Below are 23,720 nucleotides of genomic sequence, written 5' to 3' on the forward strand. Positions count from 1 at the left end.
CATGACCTGAGCCAAAGGCAGAGGTTTAACCCACTGAGCCACCCAGGCACCCCAATATCTATGACCTTTTAAAGAAATAAAAGAATCACAAAATGAACAACAAAAAGAAATGATCACAAATGACCAAGCAAATGTGAAAAATAACTACATAGAACTTTTAGAAATGAAAAAAATCAAAGTTGAAATCAAAACCTTGTGGTTAGTTTAGCGTATTAGTTACAGATGGAGAGAGTAAATTGGAAGCCAGATATGAACTCTTCAGAAAGCTATTTAGAGACAAAAGAAATGGAAAATATAAAAGATTAAAAGACAGAAAGACCAGTGTCCCAGAAGGGAAAAATAAAGAAAATGGAGGAGAGCTAAAATCCTTAAGAGATAAGAAGTGAGAATTTTTGAAGAGTAAGAAATGGACCTACAGATACAGGAAGCATATGCCAAGCAGGATAAGTAAATTCACACACAGTCATGCCATCATCAAACTACAAAACACCAAGAGAGAAGATCGTAAGGGACCTACGAAAAAAAGACAAATCACGTACAAGCAACCACAATCAAAAGAATGATACATTTCTCACTGCAACAATGGAAGCTGGAAGAGGAGGCCTTAATATCTTCAGTGTGCTATGAGAAAACTATCAGCCTAGATTGTTATGTCCACAAAAACCATATATATTATTTTTTATTTTCTATTCAGATCTTTAATCCACTTTGACATGAGAAACTATCTTTTTTTTAAGATATTTATTTATTTTACTTATTTGACAGAGAGAGAGTGAGAGAGACGGCGAGAGAGGGGACACATGCAGGGGGAGTGGGATGGGGAGAAGCAGGCTTCCCGCTGAGCAGGGAGCACAATGCAGGGCTCCATGTGTGGATCGATGTGGGGCTTGATGCAGGGCGTGATGCCGAAGGCAGACACTTAGTGCCTGAGCCACCCAGGCGCCCCAAGAAACTTATCTTTAGAAAACAATGTTGAGGGTGCCTGGGTGGCTCAGGCCACCCAGAGTCCCGGGATCAAGTCCTGTATCTGGCTCCCTGCTCAGCGCAAGTCTGCTTCTCCCTCCCCCTTCCTCATGCTCAGTCTCTCTCTCTCATTCTCTCTCTCTCAAATAAATAAAATCTAAAAAAATCTTTAAAAAAAAACAAAACACAATGTTAAGTAAAGACCTTTTGGATAAAATAGTTTATCTCCAGCAGACTTTCACTTAAGGAAATTCTGCTTTAGGAAGAAGGAAAAACCAGAGAGGAGGTTTGATGCAGGTAGTAATGGTGAGCAAAGATATTGATAAGCATCTGAGTAAATCTAAACAAGTGCTACCTGTATAATATAATGATAATGCTAATAATAATGTCTAATGTGAGGTAAAAGATAAAATATTGGTCGAATGGAAGACTGGTTAAATACTGATTCATTTAAAACTAATTAGGTTTTGTATTAATTTTAAATTGTCATGCACGTTAAAATTTCAAGGATAACTTTGCTAAAGAGAAGAGAGTGCATAACTTCTAAACCAATAAAGAGGAAAGTGGTATTAAAAAAATGTTTTTAATTCTTTGCCACTGTTTAGCTTTGTAACCCCTGCCATGTCACAGAACCTCCATTAGTTTCCTCATCTTTAAAATGTGGATAGTAGGGGCGCCTGGGTGGCTCAGTGGGTTAATCCTCTGCCTTTGGCTCAGGTCATGATCTCAGGGTCCTGGGATCAAGCCCCACTTTGGGCTCTCTGCTCAGCAGGGAGCCTGCTCCCCACAACCCCTGCCTGCCTCTGCACCTACTTGTAATCTCTCTCTGTCGAATAAATAAATAAAATCTTAAAAAAAAAATGTGGATAGTAGTACCTCCCTTATATGGTTGTTGTGAAGATGTGATCAGATCGTGCATACAAAAAAGCTAAACACAGGGGGTGCCTGGATGGCTCAGTGGGTTAAAGCCGCTGCCTTCGGTTCAGGTCATGATCCCAGGGTTCTGGGATCGAGCCCCGCATCGGGCTCTCTGCTCAGCAGGAAAGCCTGCTTCCTCCTCTCTCTCTGCCTGCCTCTCTGCCTACTTGTGATCTCTGTCTGTCAAATAAATAAATAAAATCTTAAAAAAAAAAAAAATTTTTTTTTAAAAGAAAAAAAAAAGCTGAACACAGTGCTCACTTCGGCAGCACATATACAAAAAAGCTGAACACAAATCTGTATAATAAGTATCCAATAAATATTAGACATTACTACTATTAATAGTGATTTATGGAGTACCTGACTGGTGCAGTTGGTGGAGCATGAGGCTCTTGATCTTGGGGTCATGAGCTCAAGGTCCATATTCAGCATGGAGCTTGTTTTTTAAAAAATTAAAAAGTAAATAAGTAAATAAAAATTTTTTAAATAGTGATTTATATAGTAACCATTAAAGGTGATACTTTAAAGCCATGCTAGAACTTCCCTGCCAGTATCTCATCCAGCTTCTCTTCCATTAGAGGGAGTGCTACACCTAAAGATGGCTGGAGTGTTGAACAGTTAGTCTAATAACTCTTTAACAGTTCTTCTTGTGTTAATTGTAATTCCTTGCTCAGAACCTTCAGGACTCAATATTGCCTTTAGTAAAAGTTCAGAGCATCGAGGCTTTCCACAGCCTGGCCCCAGTCAACTTGATCTTATGTCCTTGAGTTAGATCTCTAAACATACTTGATGTCTTTTTCCTTTAAACTTTTGCTTAGAATGCCCTTTTGAAAAATAGTAGAATTTGGATGATTTCCTTCATCTTCATCCAGAAAACCTTCCCTTCTCTGAAAAATTCAGCCTATTCTTTAAACCCCAGTTCAAATCCCATAAAAGTTTCTGACTAGCCCAAAAGTGATTTATAATTTGAAAAACTATGCTCTAAACCAAATTTTTGCCTTCTGCTGCTGCTTTTTCAATTGAGCTTTTATTTAAAATTTATATTATCACAGAATTTCTCTCACATTTGCATGGTATTTCCAGTTAGATTTTTTGGTTCCTTAAGACAGTGGTTATTTCTTCTATGTCTTTGTATAGCTTCCAGGGAAGGGAAACTAATATTTAAGTGCCTACTATATGCCAGGCACTCTACTAAATGCCTTCTTATATGTAACATCTAATTTATTCCTCACAGCAAACTTAGAAAGATATTAGTGTCTCTGTTTTACAGTTGAGGAATTTCGCTTGAAAATGGTTAAATAACATACCCAAGGCACTTAACCAGTCAGTGGCAGAGCTGGATTTCTACCACACCACCCAATAAAATAGCTTTCCAAGAAGCCAAAATTCTTCTCAAAATTTAAAATTTGACTTGCCAGTTATCAACTAACAACTGAACCATTGGAATTCACAAAGAGCTGAAAGTCAGACAGAAAACCTTATTTGGGGGGTTTAGATTAAGGGAATTAAAGAGAGATTCCATTCTCTTATTCTGTGCTTTGAGTTCATGTAATGTGACATGAAATGAATCACAAAAAGGTGAACCACTGGGGTGCCTGGGTGGCTCAGTTGTTAAGCGTCTGCCTTTGGCTCAGGTCATGATCCAAGGTCCTGGGGTTGAGGCCCATATTGGGCTCTCTGCTCAGCGGGAAGCCTGCTTCTCCCTCTCCCATTCCCCCTGCTTGTGTTCCCTATCTCGCTCTCTCTCTGTCAAATAATAAATAAAATCTTTTAAACAACAACAAAAAAAAGGTGAACCATCTTTAAGGTGCTTGCTGCAAGTTCATAACCCTTTCAGAACATTCTCTTCTCTTTTGCCTTTTCTAGGGTTACACATCTTTCTGGAATGACTGCATATCATCTGGCCTGCGAGGGGGTATCCTGATAGAGCTGGCCATGCGGGGTCGAATCTATCTGGAACCCCCCACAATGCGTAAGAAGCGACTACTGGACAGAAAGGTATAGCACCTCTGTGGACATCCTCCTAACTTACGAAAGAGCAGATACCAATGGTCCATTTTGGAGGAATGGGAAGTTTTGTTTGTTTGTTTGTTTGTTTGTTTTTGAGGGCCTTGAATTCATGACCCTGAGATCAAGACCTGTGCTAATACTAAGAGTCAGAGGATTAACCCATTGAGCCACCCAGGTACCCCTGGGGGGAATGGGAAGATCTGAATATCAAGACAAGATAAGTATCACTGACAGTTGTCCCATTATCTAACAGTTTTAGTTAACCTATAGCAGAGGGAGAAATTCAAATATCCATCATCTAAAGAATTAGAAGGAGGTTATGGTTTTATCTTTTTTATGTAAAAAAATCACTTTAGGATGCTGTTATTACTCCCTCTATAACCTGGGTGGCTCAGTGGATTAAGCCGCTGCCTTCGGCTCAGGTCATGGTCTCAGGGTCCTGGGATCGAGCCCCGCATCGGGCTCTCTGCTCCGCAGGGAGCCTGCTTCCTCCTCTCTCTCTGCCTGCCTCTCTGCCTACTTGTGATCTCTCTCTCTCTGTCAAATAAATAAATAAAAATCTTTAAAAAAAAATTATGAAATAGAGTTTTGTATAGGAGGGGAGCAAACATAGGGTCAGGTGAGTCTTTGTTTAACCCTAGTCATGCTCAGATAACCATTAGATTTTTCTCCTTCCATTTATAGCGAGTCGAGTCCAACATATGAGTTATACTCCTGTTTCCATTTTTTACTACTTATTTTTTCCACTCATAACTTCACTGTCATACTCAGAACAAAATGACATTCTTTAAGTATCACCAGGAGGCTCTATCCCCAGTGTGGGGCTTGAACTCACAACCCTGAGATCAAGAGTCACATGCTCTGGGCACATGAGTGGCTCAGTTGGCTATCTGCCTTTGGCTTAGGTCATGATCCTGGGGACCTGGGATGGAGCCCCGCATCAGGCTCCCTGCTCACCAGGGAATCTGCTTCTTCCTGTCCCTCTGCCCCTCCCCCCTGCTCATTTTCTTTCTCACTCTCTCTCAAATAAATAAATAAATAATTTTTTAAGAAGTTGGTATTCCAGACCCAGAGAGTTATTATTGCATATTTTCTCCATGATCATTTATATCCAGTTTGTTACTAGGGTCCACTTCAAATGTTATTTTTGTCCTCTTACTATTACGCCATGCTGGATTTTAAACTTCTTGAATGCTTTGCATTTCCTACAACACTTAACCAATAATCTATATATGGTATACTGAAATATTTTCATTTGAATTAAGTAAATGAACCAGGGTCCCTTGACTCTTCTTTTAAAGGTACTTCTAAAGTCAGATAGCCCAACAGGGGATGTTTTGCTGGATGAAACTCTCAAACACATCAAAGCAACTGAACCCACAGAAACCGTCCAGACGTGGATAGAGCTACTAACAGGTAAAATGTTTCAAAAATCCCACACTTTATAATCTTTATCCTACTAGTTCAAGAAAAGGAGTACAGGAATTCAAGCTGCTGGGTAAGAAGTATATGGTTCACTGCGTAACTGTATTAAAGAGGGACAGAAAAGGCATGGTTAATCAATACATAGAGTTTTCCAAAGTTTCATCTTAGTTCTGCCACCCCACCCCATAAGCTCTCTAACAGTATTCTTCACAAGAAAAATTTCTAACATCTTTATTGATATATGATTCATATACCATACAGTTGACCCATGGAAAGTACACAATTAAATGGATTTTAGTATATTCACACAATTGTGCAACCATCATCACAATCTAAATTTAGAACATTTTCATCACCCCAAAAACAAACCCCATATTCATTAGCAGTTTTTCCTAAGCTTCCTGTCCAGCTCTAGGCAACCACTAATCTACATTCTGTCTCTATAGATTTGCTTATTCTAGATATTTCATATAAATTAAATGTTTAGCCTTTTTTTATAACTGGCTTAAGATATAATAGTTTTAAGGTTGGGGGCATCTGGGTGGCTCAGTGGGTTGGGCCTCTGCCTTCGGCTCAGGTCATGATCCCAGGGTTCTGGGATCGAGCCCCGCATCGGGCTGTCTGCTCAGCAGGGAGCCTGCTTCCCCCCTTTCTCTCTGCCTGCCTCTGCCTACTTGTGATCTCTTGTTCTCTGTCAAATAAATAAATAAAATCTTAAAAAAAAAATAGTTTTAAGGTTGATCCATGTTTTAGCATGTACCAGTACTTCATCCCCCTTTTTTTTTTAAAGGGCAAGTTCAAAGACTTTAATATAAATAAGTAGATCTGTGGCATAAAATTTTAGGAGAAAGCAGGACACTTTGAGATCACAGCCAGTGTCACCTTCTGTGACAATTTTTTTATTTTTTAAAAGATTTTATTTATTTATTTGTCAGAGAGAGAGAGGAGAGAGAGCGAGCACAGGCAGACAGAATGGCAGGCAGAGGCAGAGGGAGAAGCAGGCTCCCTGCCGAGCAAGGAGCCTGATGTGAGACTCGATCCCAGGACTCTGGGATCATGACCTGAGCAGCCGCTTAACCAACTGAGCCACCCAGGTGTCCCCATCTGTGACAATTTTTTTAATTGAAATTTTTATTGAAGTATTTATAGATTTACACACAGTTATAGGAAATAATATTAAGAGATCCCTTATACACTCTACCCAGAAGCCCCCAGTGATAACTTTTTACAAAACTGTAGTATAATATGACCCATTGGATATTGACATTGATACACTCCACCAATCTTACTAGAACTTTCCCAGTTTTACTTTGATTCTTTTTTATCACTAAATAATATTTCATTGTATAGATATACCACATTTATTCATTGATTAATCAGTTGATAGACATGTGGTTATTTCTACTTTTAGGCTATTATGAATAATGCTGCTATGAACATTCACAGACATGTTTTTATGGATGTGTTTTAATTTCTTTTGGGTATATAATTAACTTTATTGTAAAGTACACATAACATAATTTTTATTGTCTTAACCGTTAATAAATGTATAATTCAGTGACATTAAATACAATCAAGGTTTTATGTAACCATTACCTCTCTTTATACCCAAAGCTTTCTTATCATCCCAAACATCCTTCTTTCTTCCCACCCCCCATTCTCTGGCAGTCCTTTTTCTACTTGTTGTCTTTATGAATGTGCCTGTACTAGGTAACTCAGGTAAGTGGAGTCATACAACATTTGTTTTTCTATATGTGTCTTATTTCATTAAGAATAATGTTTTCACAACCTGGTCATGTTATAATATATATCAAAATCTCATTCCTTTTTATGGAATAATAAATATAAATATATTTATATTTATATGGAATGGAATATAAATAATATTCCATTGTTTAGATCTACCCTTTTTTTTTTATTCATCTGTTGATGGACCCTTGGGTTGTTTCTACCTTTTAGCTATTGTGGATAATGCTGCTATGAACATTAATATACAAATATCTATTCAAGTCCCTGGTTTCCATTCTTTTAGATACATACCTAGGAGTAGAATTGCTGGGTAGTAAGATAGTTCTGTGTTTTGAGAAACCACAAAACTATTTTCTATAGAGGCTGTACCCTTTTACACTCTTACCAGCCATGCATGGGGGTTCCAGTTTCTCTACATTGTCATCAACACTTACTCTATTTTTTATTTTATTTTGTTTTTTATCGTAGCTCCCCTAGTAGACATGAAGGGATATCTCTTTGTTGGTTTGATTTGCATTTCCTAATGACCAATGATGAGCATTTTCCCTAATGACCAATGATGAGCATCTTTTCATAGGTTATTGGCCATTTGTATATCTTCTTTGGAAGAATGTTTATTCAAGTTCTTTGCCCATTTTTTTTAAAAGATTTTATTTATTTATTTGACAGAGATCACAAGTAGGCAAAGAGGCAGGGAGAGAGGGGGAAGCAGGCTCCCCGCCAAGTGGAGAGCCAATGTGGGACTCCATCCCAGGCCCGAGAGCATGACCTGAGCCTAAGGCAGAGGCTTTAGCCCACTGAGCCACCCAGGCGCCCTGCCCATTTTTTTAAATTGGGTTCTATTGTTGTTATTGTTTTTGTTCGAAGATTTTATTTATTTATTTGAGAGAGAGAGAGCGTGCACATTAGCGAACACACAGAGAGGGAGAAACAGACTCCCCAATGAGTAGGGAGCCCAATGCAGGACTCAGTCTCAGGATCCCAAAATCATGTCCTAAGCCAAAGACCGACAACTTAACCAACTGAGCCACCCTGATGGCTCCCTGTTATTGTCATTATTGTTGAGTTTTAGAAGTTCTTTATATTTTCTGGATATTAATCCCTTATCAGATCTGTCATTTACCAATATTTTCTCCTATTCTGTAGGTTGTCTTTTCAACTTCTTTGATAGTAGTCCTTGATGCATAAAAATTCTTAATTTTTATGAAATCCAGTTTATCTATTTTTTTCTTTTGTTGCCTGCTCTTTTGGCCTCATATCTGTGAAAAGACTGCCCTTTCCCCCATTGAACAGTCTTAGCAGCCTTGTTGAAAATCAGTTGATCATAGATCTGAGGATTTATTTCTGGGCTCTCTGTTCTGTTGCATTAATCTATGTCCTATGCCAATACCATACTGTTTTACTTACTATAGCTTTATAGTAAGTTTTGAAGTTGGGAATTAAGAGTCCCACAACTTTATTCTTTTTCAAGTTTATTTTGGGGGAGCCTGGGTGGCTCAGTGGCTTAAGCCTCTGCCTTTGGCTCAGGTCATGATCTCAGGGTCCGGAGAATGAGCCATGAGCCCCACATTGGGCTTTCTGTGCGGCAGGAAGCCTGCTTCCCCCTCTCTCTGCCTGCCTTTCTGCCTACTTGTAATCTCTCTGTCAAATAAATAAATAAATTCTTTTTAAGATATAAAACTAATAGGGCGCCTGGGTGGCTCAGTGGGTTAAGCCTCTGCCTTCAGCTCAGATCATGATCTCAGGGTCCTGGGATCGAGGCCCGCATCGGGCTCTCTGCTCAACAGGGAGCCTGCTTCCCCTCTCTGTCTCTGTCTCCCTACTTGTAACCTCTCTCTCTGTCAAATAAATAAATAAAATCTTTTTAAAATAAATAAATAAAATTAATAAAATTAAATTAAGATTATTTTGGCTATCCTGGGTCTCACGTAATTCTGTGTGAATTTGAGGATTGGCTTTTCCATTTTGGTGGGAAAGGCTATTGGAATTCTGTTAGGGACTGTGTTGAACCTGTAGATCTCCTTGAGTGATATCGATGTCTTAACAATGTCAAGTCTGCCTGTCAGTCAGAATGGGATGTCTTTCTATTATTTAGGTCATCTTTAATGTTTTCAGCAATATTTCATAGTTTTCAGCATATAAATCTTTCACCTCCTTGGTGAGCCTTATTTTATTCCTAAGTATTTAATTCTTTTAGACATTATTATAAATGGAACTGCTTTCTTAATTTGCTTTGTTCTTTACCAGTATGTAGAAACAACTGATACTTCTGTGTTTTTCTTGTCCCCTATACCTTAGCTGAATTAGTTTATTAGCTCTTGTAGCATTTTTGTGCTTTCTTTGGGATTTTCTTTACAGTTAACTCTTGAATAACATGGGTTTGAACCATGCAGGTCCATGTATACATGGATTTTTTTTTTCAATAAATACAGTGCATTACTCTAAATGTATTTTCCTTAAGATTTTCTTAGTATTTCATTTTTTGTAACTTAGTTTATTATAAGAATACAGTATATAATACATATATAAATATGTGTTAATTGACTGTTTATGTTATCAATAAGGCTTTCAGTCTACACTATTAGTAAAGTTGTTTTTGTTTTTGTTTTTAAGATTTTATTTATTTATTTGACAGACAGAGATCACAAGCAGGCAGAGAGGCAGGCAGAGAGAGACGGGGGGAAGCAGGCTCCGTGCTGAGCAGAGAGCCCTACGCAGGGCTCAATCCCAGGACCCTGAGACCATGACCCAAGCCAAAGGCAGAGGCCTAACCCACTGAGCCACCCAGGCGCTTCAGTTAAGTTTTTAAGTTTCAGTTAAGTTTTTAAGGAATTAAAAGTTACACATAGACTTTGGACTGTGCAGGGTTTTGGTACCTCTAACTCCCAGGTTGTTCAAGGGTCAGCTATAGATAGGATCATGTCATGTGCAAATATGTGTTTTCCTTCCCAAATCTGGATGCCTTTCATCTTTTTTCCCTTCTTTAATAGCTCAGGTTTGACTAGCAGTGGTGAAAGCCATCATCCTTACATTGTTCGTGACCTCTGAGGGAAAGCTTTTCACTATTTTTCACTATGTGAATGTGACAGATGTTTCACTCTTGAATGGGACATTAGCTATGGATTTTTCATAAATATCCTTTATGATGTTAAGAAATTTTCCTTTCATCCCTAGTCTGGGAGTTTTTAATCATGAAAGTATGTTCTTTTTTTTTTTTCTTTGAAAGTGTCTTCATTTTTGCCAAATGCCTTTTCTGAGTCAAATGAGATGACTATGTGGCTTTTTTCTTTCACTCTATTAATGTGATATATTACATTATTTGATTTTTTTAATTGAGGTATAATTGACATAGAACATTATATTCATTTAAGGTATAGAACACATTAATTCTGGATTCAGGATTGGTGTATATTGTGAAATGATCACAATATGTTTACTTAACATCCATCACCACATATAGTTACACATTTTTTTTCTTGTGATGAGAAATTTTAAGATCTCTCTTAGCAACTTTCAAATATACAATACAGTGTTATTAACCACAGTCACTGCACTATGTATTACATGCCTAGGAATTATTTATTTTATAACTGGAAGTTTGTAACTTTTGACTACATTCACCCATTTTTGCCCACCCCCCCCATCCCTTGCTTCTGGCAACCATCACTCTGTTCTCTGTATGTGTGAGCTTTTTGGTTTTTTTTTTTTTTTTTTTTAAGATTTTACTTTTAAGTAATCTCTACACTCACTGTGGAGCTCAGACTTACAACCCTGAGATCAAGAGTCACATGTTCCCCTGACTGAGTTAGCCAGGCACCCCATTTGGGTTTTTGTTTTTTAGATTCTGTATATAAGTGAGATCATTACAGTATTTGTCTTCTCTGTCTCACTCATTTCACTTAGCATAATGCCCTCAGGTTCCATCCATGTTGTTGCAAATGTCAAGATTTTTTTTAATGACTGAATAATATTCCATTGTATGTGGTGTATGTACGTATATGTATGTGTGTATATATATACACATATACATATATATTTATGTATATGTACATACTTATACATACACACACATTTTCTTTATCCATTCATCCATTGATGGACATTTACAATAGCCTTAGCTATTGTAAATAATGCTTCAGTTAACATCAGAGTGCATATATCTTTTCCAGTTAGCATTTTCATTTTCTTTGAATAAATATCCAGAAGTGGAATTGCTAGATCACATGATACTTCTATTTTTAACATTTTAGGAACTTCCGTACAATTTTCTGTAGTGGCTGCACCAATATACATTCTCACCAACAGAGCACAAAGGTTGTCTGTTTTCCACATCCTCTTTAACACTTGTTATTTCTTGTCTTTTTTGTAACAGCCACTCCAACAGGTGTGAGGTGATACTTCATTGTGAATTGATTTGCACGTCTATGGTGATTAGTGATATTAAGCACTTTTTCATGTGTCTGTTGGCCATCTTTATATTTTCTTTGGAAAAAGTATTCCGATTCTTTCCCCATTTGATTTTCTTATGTTACATTCCTGGGTTGAATTTTACTTGCTCATGGTGAATAATCCTTTTAATATGCTGTTGTATTCAATTTGCTAATATTTTATTAAGGATTTTTGCATCTATATTCTAAGGGATTTTGGTCTATAATGTGACTAAGGTGAGTCTCTTATAGATAGCATATAGTTGGTTGATGTTTTTTAACCCATTCTGCCAATATTTGTCTTGTAATTGAATTGCTTAATCTGTTTACATTTAAAGTAATTACTCATGGGGTGCCTGGGTGCCTCATTTGGTTAAGTGTCTACCTTTAGCTGAGGTCACTATCCCAGGGTCCTGAGATCAAGCCCCATGTTGGGCTCAGGGAGCCTGCTTCTTCCTTTCTCTCTGCCCCTTCCCCCCACTCATTCTCTCTTGCTCAGTCTCTCTCAAATAAATAATAAATAAAATCTTTTTAAATTAAGTAAATAAAAATAATTACTCCTAAAGAGACACTTCTGGCATTTTGCTGTTTCTTTGCTTTATGACCTATAACTTTTGTCTCTCATTTCCTACATTACTATCTTCTTTTGTGTTTAGGTGATTTTTTGTAGTGAAACATTTCTATTCCCGCTCATTTTCTTTTATGTAGGTATTTTCTTTATTGTTACCATAGACTTTAACATCCTAAAGTTTTAACAACCTAATTTGATTTTATACCAACTTTAATAACATAAAAACTCTGCTCCGGGGCACCTGGGTAGCTCAGTGGGTAAAGCCTCCGCCTTCGGCTCAGGTCATGGTCTCAGTGTCCTGGGATCGAGCCGTGCCTCGGGCTCTCTGCTCAGCCAAGTACCTGCTTCCCCTGCTCTCTCTGCCTGCCTCTGTGTCTACTTGTGACCTCTCTCTCTGTCAAATAAATAAATAAAAGCTTTTAAAAAAAATTCTACCCCTATAAAGCTCCATCTCACCCTCTTTATATTTTGATCTCACAGATTATATCTTTAGACACTGTGTGCCCAATAACATAGATTAAGTGTTTTTAATATATTTATCTTTTATTTTTTTAATTAATTTATTTATTTGCCAGAGAGAGAGATCACAAGTAAACAGAGAGGCAGGCAGAGAGAGAGTGGGAAGCAGGCTCCCTGCCGGGGCTCAATCCCAGGACCCTGAGATCATGACCTGAGCTGAAGGCAGAGGCTTAACCCACTGAGCCACCCAAGCACCCTGTATTTATCTTTTAAAGCATGTAGGGACACCTGGGTGGCTCAGTTAGTTGGGTGTCTGACTCTTGATTTCAGCTTGGGTCTTGATCTTGGGGTTGTGGGACCAAGCCCCAAGTCAGTTCCATGCTAAGCAGGGAGTCTGCTTGAGATTCTCTCCCTCTTCCTCTGCCACCCTCCCCCGTTCTTGCTCACTCACTTGTGCTCCTCTCTAAAATAAATCTTAAAAAAAAAATAATGAAGCATATAGAAAATTACAAACCAATACCACATTTTATATTAATACATGTATTTATTTTTAAGTTTTTGTTTTTGTTTTTGTTTTTTGTTTATTTGACAAAGAGAGAGATCACAAGTAGGTAGAGCAGCAGGCAGAGAGAGAGGGGGAAGTAGGCTCCCAGCTTGAGCAGAGAGCCTGATGCGGGGCTTGATCCCTGGACCCTGAGATCATGACCTGAGCCGAAGGCAGAGGCTTTAACCCACTGAGCCACCCAGGTGCCCCACTTTCTGGGTTTTTGTTCACCTAAGAAAGTCTTAATTTCTGTCTCATTTTTGAAGTACAGTTTTTCTGGATATAGAATTCTCATCTGATGGTTTTTTTTTTTTTCTTTTACATCTTTAAATATATCAGCCCACTGCCTTCTGGCCTCCAAATTTTTTTATGAGAAATCTGCTGATATTACTAAGGATCCCTTGTATGTGATGACTTACTTCTCTCTTCCTGCTCTTAAGATTCTTTATCTTTGGCTTTTGATAATTTGATTATAATATGTCTCAGTATGGATGCTTTATCTGACATTGAGTTCATTAAGCTTCTTTGATTTGTAGATTCATGTCCTTCATCAAATTTGGCATGTTTTCAGCCATTATTTCTTCAGATAGTCTTTCTGCCCCTTTTCTCTCTCTTCTGGGATTCTCACAATGCATATATTTGTCCATTTGATGATGTACCAGAAGTCCCTTAGGTTCTGTTTTTCTCATTTGTTTTTTTTTTTTCTGTTCCCCAAACTATATAATTTCAGTTTCCTGTATTCAGGTTTGTTAATTCTTTTTCTACCTACTTAATTCTCCTTTTGAGCCCTATATATGTATTTTCCATTTCAGCTATTATTTAAGCTCCAGACTTTCTTTTTGTTTCCTTTTCATGATTTCTGTCTCTTTATTAATATTCTCATTTTGTTCATATGTTGTTTCCCTGTCTATATCCATGTATTCTCTTAGCTCTTTTAGCATCTTAAGACAGTTGTTTTCAAGTCTTTGTTTAGTAAATTTGATACCTATACTTTCTGAGGAACATATTATGTCCATTTCTTCTGTTTCTTTGAATGTGTAATACTTTCCTCTTTCTTTGTATGCCGTGTATTTTTTTTTTTTCCTTAAAAATGGAACATTTGATTCTTACAATGTGGTGATTTTGGAAATCAGATTCTCACCTTTCCCCAGTGTTTGCTGTTGCACAGTGTCTTTGTGCTGTAGATCAGACTGAGGAGAAAGCTTCAGACTTGGGTTTTTTGTGAAGTTACATCTTATTGAGCAAGGATACATTTTTTAATGTAAAAACAGAAACAACCCCACAGTGCTCATCCTTTATATCCTTTATATCCCCCCCTTTTGCTGGTGGGGATTTGAACAGTGGCAGCCAGCTTCTAATTTCATGTCAGCCATGAGAAACTGCAGTCCATAATCAGAACACAGATCCTGATATTTCAAGGACAAGGTTCTTATTGCCCATTCTGATTCCATCAAGCTGCACCAAAACCACAGATTGCTCTCCCTGTGGGTTCCTTTCATGGCTGGGAGGTAGGGGCTAAGTAGCCACTATTGTGCTGAAAGCTGAAATTGGCCAATATGAACCACATTTTGCCACTCAGGCATTGGCCTGGAACCTATAAGCATTCAAATAGATTCCAGAGTTCCAAATAGTTATTAAAAAGATATATTCTAGGGACTCCTGAGTGGGTCAGTCAGTGAGGCGTCCCCTCTTGATCTCAGCTCAGGTCTTGATCTCAGGATTGTGAGTGCAACCCCTATGTTGGGCTCCACCCTGGGCATGGAGCCTAATTAAAAAAAAAAAAAAGAGAGAGAGAGAGATTCTAGGTTCTAGTATAATTGTTGTCTAGGTGAAGAGATGAATGTCTGGCACTTCCTACTCTGTCATCATCCCTGATGTCATACCTCAATAATTAACAACTTAAAGAACCTTATCATCTATGTCCAGTTTGAGTTTGTCATTAGGACCCACTTCAAATATAATTTTTGTCTCCTCACTATCACCCCATACTAGATTTTAAACACCTTAAGGACAGGGATGGGGTCAGTTTTTCAAAGTGGCTATACCATTGTATATTTCCACACCAATGTATGGGTCTTCATTCTTCCACATTCTCATCAATACTTGTTACTCTCTGTCTTTTTTATTTTCTCTATCCTAAAGAGCAGTAGTATATCATGATTTTTATTTGGATTTTCCTAACACTAATGATGTTGACCATCTTTATGTATTTATGCCCATTTTTATATCTTCTTTGGAGAATTGTCTATTCAAATACTTCACCTACTTTTTAATTAGGTTTACCTTTTCTACTATTGAGTTGTACTTTTCAAATATATTCTAGACACAAATCTCATCATACACAGGATTTGCAAAACTTTTCTTCCATTCTGTGTCTTTTTACTTCTTTAGAGTGTCTTTCAAAGCATAAAGTTTTCAATTTTAATACTTTACAATTAATCATCTTTTTCTTTTATTATATGTGTAATATCTAAGAAATGATTGCTTAACCCAACATCATGAAGATTTATTCCTGGGGTGCCTGGGTGGTTCAGTCATTTAAGCATTTGCCTTTGGCTCAGATCATGATCCTGGTGTCAGGGAATTAAGCCCTGCATTGGGCTTCCAGCTCAGCAGGGAGTGTGCTTCTCCCTTTCCCTCTGCCCCTCCCCCTCCCACTCATGTACTCTCTCTTGCATACACATGCTCTTTCTCTCTCTCTCTCAAATAAATAAAATCTTTTTTAAAAATTTATTCCTGCATTTTCTTATAAGAAAATATAGCTTTGTGTATTTCATTTAGGTCTATTGTCCATTTTGAGTTAATTGTATATGGTATGGGGTAGAGCTCCAACTTTAGTCTTTTGCATGAAGATATAAATATAGTTGTCCTGGCACTGTTTGTCCTAACACTGTTCTGTTCCCTATGATTTATCTTGGTACCATTGTTAAAAATCATTTGACCATAAATGTATGGGTTTATTTTCAGACTCTACCTTTGATCTATATCTATTTGACATCTCCTCTATTCTTATGCAGTAACACACTCTCTTGATTATTGCAGGTTTTGCTTTTTGTTTTTTTTAAATATTGGTTTTATAGTAGTTTTGAAATTAGGAAGTGCAAGTCCTCCAACTTTATTCTTCTTTTTCAAGATTTTTTGGCTATGCTGGGTCTTTCACATTTCCATATGAATTATAGAATTAGCTTGCCAATTTCTGTAATAAAGCAAGGTAGGATTTTAATAGGAATTGTATTGAATCTGTAGATCAATTTGAGGGAATATTGGTATCTTAATAATATTAAGTTTTCCAATCCGTGAACATGGGATGTCTTTACGTTTATTTAGATAATCTTTATTTCTTTCAATGATATTTTGTAATTTTTTATTATATAAGTCTTACACTACTTTTGTTAAATATATTCCTATATCTGTTCTTTTTGATGCTATTATAAATGTAATTGTTTTCTTAATTTTATTTTCAGATTATTTGTTGCTAATGAATAGAAATTCTGTTGATTTTTGTATATTAATCTTGTATCCTGCAAACTTTCTGAATGTATTTGTTGTAGTAGTTTAAGTGGATTCCTTAGATTTTTCTGTATACAAGATCTGTATACGAGATCATATCATCTGAAAATAAAAATAGCTTAACTTCTTCCTGTCCAATCTGAATGCTTTTATTTCTTTTTCTTGCCTAATTGCCCTGGCTAGAATCTCCAGTACAGTGCTAAATAGAAGTGATGAAAATAGCATTTTTTGTCTTGTGCCTGATCTTAGCAGGCACTGCTAAGTGCCTCTTTCATCATTAAGTATGAAACTAGCTGCGGGTTTTTTGTAAATGCCTTCTGTCAGGTTGAGGAAGTTTCACCTGTTCCTAGTTTGTTGAGTGTTTTTATCATGTATGTATGTTGGATTTTGTCAGATACTTTTTGTGTGTTGATTGAGATGATCATTTGGTTTTTGCTTTTCATTCTATTGATATGATGTGTTACATAATTGAATTTTTGAATATTAAAACAACCTTGCATTTCTGTGTAAGTCCTGCCTAATTTTGTTACATAGTGTTTATTATATGTTGCTGGGTTGTTTTTTTTTTTTTTTTTGTAGTATTTTGTGGAATATTTTTGTACCTATATTCATAAGGGATATTGGTCTATAGTTTTCTTGTGATGTCTTTGTCTAGTTTTGATATCAGAGTAATACTTAAGGAAGTGTTTCCTCTTCTGTTTTTTTTTGAAAGAGTTTGTGAAGGATTAGTAGTATTCTTTAAACATTTGATAAAATTACCAGTAACCCATCTTAACTACACTTTTTGGGGGGAGTTTTAAATTAGTTATTCAATCTATTTACTGTTATAGATATATTCAGATTTTCTCTTCTTGAATCAGTTTAGGTAATTTGTGTGTTTCAAGGAATTTGTCCATTTCTTCTAGGTTTCTAATTTGTGGCATACTATTGTTTATAGTATCCTCTTATTGCCTTTTTTATTTCTTTAAGGTCAGTGGTGGTGTTTCCTCTTTCATTCCTAATTTTAGTAATTTGAGTCTTCTCTTTTTTTCTTGGTCCATCTAGGTTTGTCAATTTGTTGATCTTTTCAATGAACAACTTTGATTTTTATTGGTTTCCTCTATTGTTTTCATTGTTTCTATCTATCTCCTATCTAATCTTTATTATTTCCTTCCTTTTCCTTCCTTCATGTTTAATATGCTCTTCTTTTTCTACTTTTTTAAGGTAGAAAGTTGGGTTATTGATTTGACATCTCCTCTTTCTTTCTCTTTCTTTTTTTTTTAGATTTTATTTATTCATTTGACAGAGAGAAACACAGTGAGAGAGGGAACACAGCAGGGGGAGTGGGAGAGAGAACCTTCCCTCTGAGCAGGGAGCCTGATGTAGGGCTTGATTCCAGGACCCTGATCGAAGGTAGATGGTTAACGACTGAGCCACCCAAGGTGCCCCGACATCTCCTTTTCTTATATAACATTTGGGGTCATAAATTTCTCTCTTGGCACTGCTTTAAGCTGAAGCCCATAATTTTGGTCTGTTGTGTTTTCATTTTCGTGCAACTCAAAGTATTTTTTTTTTTAAAGATTTTATGTATTTATTTGACAGAGAGAGATCACAAGTAGGCAGAAAGGCAGGCAGAGAGAGTGAGAGGGAAGCAGGCTCCCCGCCGAGCAGAGAGCCCGATGTGGGACTCGATCCCAGGACCCTGAGATCATGACCTGAGCCGAAGGCAGCGGCTTAAACCACTGAGCCACCCAGACGCCCCTCAAAGTATTTTTTTAATTTCCTTGTGATTTCTTTTTTGATCAATTGGTTATTTAGGAATATGTTGTTTAATTTCCATATTTTTTAATTTCCCAAATTTTTGTCTGTTAATTTCTAATTTAATTCTGTTGTGGTTAGATAGCATTCTTTGGATGCTTGCAGTCCTTTTAAGTTTATTGAGGCTGATTTTATGGCCTGACATATGGTCTATCCTGGAGGATGTTCCATGCGCACTTGAGAAGGGTATGTATTCTGCTGTTAGGGTAGAATGTTCTGTAGATGTCTTGATAGGTCTAGTTGGCTCATAGGGTTGTTCAAGTCTTCTGTTTTTTTTCCCCAAAGGTGAGACATGGAACCCCTTCAAATTACAGTACCAGCTGAGAAATGTAAGAGAGCGAATTGCAAAGAACCTAGTAGAAAAGGGTATTCTAACCACTGAGAAGCAGAACTTCCTCCTATTTGACATGACTACTCATCCAGTGACCAATACAACAGAGAAACAGCGACTAGTGAAAAAACTTCAAGATAGTGTCCTAGAGCGGTGGATAAATGACCCTCAGCGTATGGACAAGCGAACACTAGCACTCTTGGTGCTAGCCCACTCCTCTGACGTGCTAGAGAATGTCTTCTCCTCTCTGACAGATGACAAGTATGATGTGGCAATGAATCGAGCCAAGGACCTAGTAGAGCTGGACCCTGAAGTGGAGGGGACAAAGCACAGTGCCACAGAGATGATCTGGGCTGTGCTGGCAGCCTTCAATAAATCCTAAAGCCAGTGGATGGGTTTCTTCTTTTTCCCCTGCTGGCTGGTGACTTTCAGAGACACCACACTGAGTTTTGTGTGATGAGATGTTTTTCATCATTTCTTTTTTCCTTCTCTTGAATCAGACTTGTAATTTGGGGATAGCAGCTTCAGGGCTTCTCCATAAACTTTAGCCATTGTAAACAGACTTTATTTCTCCTTATTTTTCCACTACAGAGGTGAATAAACTAGGTCAATCCACATATATCCAATAATCATTTTCTCTCATTTCTTGGTTTGCTTGCTTAAAAAGCACACTCAGTGTGCTTTTGGATAAGCAGGAATATCTAAGTGGGATTTGGAGTTCTCCGGTCAGAAAATGTGAATGAGATCTAGAGCAAACCATTTATTAAATCTTTTAAAGTTTGTAAAAAAAAAAATTTTTGTTTTCTATCCTTTTTTTTTTCTTTTAAAGTAGACTCCATGCCTAATGTGGGGCTTACTCATGACCCTGAGATTAAGAGTCTCATACTCTACCAACTGAGCCAGCCAGGCGCCCCTGTTTTCTACCTTAAATACATGTTTTTACAGCCTTTGTCTCTCAGGCTCTGTTAAGTAATGTAGTTATTACTTAATAACAGTAATAACTGTCTCTTTGAATAAGGGGCAGTGGAAATAATACTAATATTTGGAGCAGCTGGTCTCTGGGATTGTATGTCCCACTAATGATTTTTTTCATTTTTCCTTTTCTAACCTAATGAGAATATTGCAAATTTGATTGCCTGTTCTCACTGCCTTGAATCAGAAATATATTCTATATTCTCTCTCAGCATTATCCTACCACCTCATTCATTAGGACAAAGTCTGAATAAAAAAAAAAAAATGTGTCTCTCATGTCCAAGTATCTCATGTCCTTCAGTCAGCAGTATGATTTACAAGGGAGGGAGGCAGCATGAGAATTTCCACCCATTAGCACGTGACTGTCCTGATTCCTTCAGATTACTCTACATGTTTCTGATTGAATTGAGGAAGTTAGAAATTTCAGTTGCTGAATAGCAGCATCCAGAGTCCAGAAACTCCATCTAAATTCAAGATGTTCTTGTTCCCTATTTTCAACTTACTTTGTAAACTGATAGATTCTGTCTATATTTAAGCGTCCTAGGAGTATTTTTGTCCATATATAATCCACAATTATCCTCCTAGTTGTTAGTCTTGTTTCAACACAGCCATCTATCTACCCAAATCTCTAAAAAGTTTCAATTTTTTCAATTCAGTGGTGAGTGCAAAGAGAAGATTAAGACAGATCCTATTAGAAGAGTAATTTGGTGTCAAAAGCTTGCTGATGCAAAGTCCTAGTGTTTGGAAAGCATTTACTAATCTAAATTTTTTAATGGATCATGCCTCTTGACCATTACATAGAAACAGATTGTCAGAGGGCTAATACAGACAACCCAGACCTGATATAAGATCTTCAGTTATTAAATAAATGATTGTAACTTTCATCTCCCCTAAACTTGTTTAACCCAGCAGAATTCCCCAACTCAACTCAATTAAGTTTGTCACTTCAGGTATTGCTTATGTGACTAGAGATACAAATTTTAGTGTGAAATGAATTCTAAATGTGAGCCTGAGTAGAGTTTCCGTGTGGTTCTCTTACAAAAAAGCAGTCCATGTATCTACCTGACTTAGTTTTCCTTTCCATTTGAATAATTCAGCACGAATTGAAACCAGGTTTTCCTGTGGAAAGTATCATCAGCTTGATGGGGGGGGTGGGAAGTAGAAGTTGAGTTGAGTTCTTTCTTGCAACTCTTGGTCAGTGTTTATTTTTATATTGTATCTCAATGAGGATGTCTTCAGTTTGAATCTGTATTCACTGCAAAACACCTTCTCCTTTAATGCATATGGCCTTCACATTTCTGTATAATAAATATCAATTATTGGTTCTCTGGTTTTACTACTTCAGTTATTTTAATTGGAAATAAGAATATTCCACACAAGGTCAGTAACACTGTCCTTTTACACCAGGAGACCATCCTGTTTCATCCTGTGCAGAAAATTAGGAATACACAAATAGAGTTGTAACATATATAGGCTGGGGGGCAGGGCACATCAAGGCTAATCTGAATGTTGTAGTCTGAATAGTGTCTTCTTCTCAATCAAAATAATTTACCCAATTATAACATTATTATCATGAAGAAAAGAAGTATGTTTTACTTGCAAGTGACACCTAAGCTTACCTAAGAGCTGGAAGTCTTAAATTGGTAACACAGGTAACATACCTCACTGTGACAGAGTTAACAGCATGGTGTCTCTCCCAATTAGATGGAGCCCCTGAATGTGAGGCAACCTGATAGGGTGGATTCTGGGGGTGCATGTGGTGAAAGGATTTCACCTGAAATAGAACAAAGGAGATAGAAGTTTACTGAATACACTGCAAGGGAGTGGTGGGCAGGACAGCAAAGCAGAGACTATGGGGACTGTATTTAAAGGGAGAAGGTGAGGGGATATGGGAACATAGGGAATTTTTCCTTTTTAGGTAATTGTGCCTGGTTGTAAGTAGCCCGTTGGTTAGCGAGGGCCTTTGGATATTTTGAGGTGGCTCACCTGAGGGGGGCCTGTCTGTATTCAGGGGCTTATGGTGGGCCATTCTGCCTTGCTCAAATTTCCATTGCTCAAGCCTGTTGCCTAAAAGTGTCATCTACAAAAAGCTAATTGTGCTTGTGGGGTGCCTGAGTGGCCCAGTGGGTTAAGCCTCTGCCTTCGACTCAGGTCAGGGTCCTGGGATCAAATTCCTCATCGGGCTCTCTGCCCAGCAGGGAGCCTGCTTCCTCTCTCTCTCTCTCTCTCTCTCTCTCTCTCTCTCTCTCTCTCTGCCTGCCTCTCTGCCTACTTGTGATCTCTCTATGTCAAATAAATAAATAAAATCCTAAAAAAAAAAAGATAATTGTGCTTGTAATTGGCTTATTGTTCTTCCCTTCTTTATAATGTCTACAGCACAGGGGACAATAAGAAATATATTTACTAGGATTGTTTATACTTGTTAATTTTATTTCAAGCAAAACATTGTTACCTTTATGCAATGTTTTTCAAAATGTGGTGCAAAGAGTACTGTACCAAAATCACCTTGGGGTGAGGGTTACCTTGCTAAAATTTAGCAGGTTTGTAGTAAATCCATTTCTGGTAGGTTACGGGCTTAGGAAGCTGCATTTTAAACACAGTCTTCAAAAGCTGCATGTTAAATTTTGAGATCACTGCCTGATATTTTATTGCTGTAATTCATTTATCCCCAAAATATTGAGTACTTACAAATTTGGCATTTAAAATTGCCAATAACTGGCACTTGCTAGGTGTTGACAATAAAAAGTTGTATAGGACACAATTTCACCTCCAAGAACTCACATTAAAGTGGACAAATAGGATACTTTTTGATTAGTGCTCTAATAGAAATAGAAACTTAATACTTGTTGTGCTTTTTAAGATTTTTTTATTTGATAGCACAAGAAAGGGGAGAGGCAGGTAGAGGGAGGGGGAGAAGAAGCCCGGTGTGGGGCTTGATCCCAGGACACTGGTATCACAACTGGAGCCAAAGGCAGACACCCAACCAACCGAGTCACCCAGGCACCCCAAATCTTAATATTTGGACACACAAAGAAAGAAGTAACCTTCCTCCTGGGACCATTAGGACAGACTTAGAGGAGTTGCTTAATTTATAGTAGCTTTCATGTACTGCACATTTGTGAAGTACTATTCTACTTTATATGTTATTTATTCCTCACAACACTAAAATCCTGTAAGGTTGTTTTAAAGAAAACTCAGGTAATAAGGCTTGCCTAAGGACACAATGCAGAGTGTAAATTCAAATACATGCTTTTAACCATTACTCTCTCCTGCCTCCATTTAAACTCAGTCTTGAAGAATCTTTTCAGGTTGAGGAGGAAGAGCTGACCTATTTGAGGCAGGACAACAGTATGTCCAAAATAATTTGTCATGTGCTGGAATTTGTATGTGAATATGTGTGCTTTTCACATGTCTTTAAATTTCTAAAAGATACCATTCTAAGGGAATATATTTAAGTTGTAAACTAAAAGTTTTTTGAAACTAGAAAATTATCTATTTTTGTTTATCTTCATTTATTCCTTCCCTGGTGCTTTTCTTTCTATAAAACTGAGTTTCTGACATATCATTTTGCTTCTAACTGCTTTTAATATTTCCTACAAGGCATATCTGCTGCACACGAATTCTCTCAGTTTTTGTCTGAGAAGGTATTTATCCTTCCGTTTTGAAGGATAATTTCACTGGATATAGAATTCTAGGTTAAAGGGTTGTTTTTTATAACAGTAAATATTTTACTCTCTCCTTTTTTCTGACATCAAATTTAAAAAATTAAAAGATTAAAAATTTGGGGCGCCTGGGTGGCTCAGTGGGTTAAAGCCTCTGCCTTCAGCTCAGGTCACAATCTCAGGGTCCTTCAGCTCAGGTTCCTGAGCCCCGCATCAGGCTCTCTGCTTGGCAGGGAGCCTGCTTCCTCCTCTCTCTCTCTGCCTGCCTCTCCACCTACTTGTGATCTCTCTCTCTGTCAAATAAATAAAATCTTTAAAAAAATATATTAAAAATTTGTTCTTCCGGGGCGCCTGGGTGGCTCAGTGGGTTAAGCCTCTGCCT

The 23,720-nt window shown here is 37.4% G+C and overlaps 1 protein-coding gene across 2 annotated transcripts in view; it reads left to right on the top strand.

The window, feature by feature from the left end:
• GOLPH3L (golgi phosphoprotein 3 like) overlaps window positions 1-21,002 on the top strand; it is a 44,537-nt gene extending 23,535 nt beyond the window's left edge. Inside the window, exons 3-6 of one of the 2 annotated variants that reach the window (XM_046023551.1) lie at window positions 3,748-3,879; window positions 5,193-5,307; window positions 18,455-18,559; window positions 18,659-21,002. In XM_046023551.1, coding sequence (XP_045879507.1) covers window positions 3,748-3,879; window positions 5,193-5,307; window positions 18,455-18,559; window positions 18,659-19,086 — 780 coding nt within the window. In that variant the 3' untranslated portion in view covers window positions 19,087-21,002. The remainder of the gene's footprint in view (window positions 1-3,747; window positions 3,880-5,192; window positions 5,308-18,454; window positions 18,560-18,658) is intronic. The other variant, XM_046023559.1, reaches the window with a different exon arrangement.
• Window positions 21,003-23,720: the final 2,718 nt, after the last annotated feature.

Source organism: Meles meles, chromosome 1 (genome assembly GCF_922984935.1).
Source record: "Meles meles chromosome 1, mMelMel3.1 paternal haplotype, whole genome shotgun sequence".
NCBI classification, from domain to species: Eukaryota; Metazoa; Chordata; class Mammalia; order Carnivora; family Mustelidae; genus Meles; species Meles meles.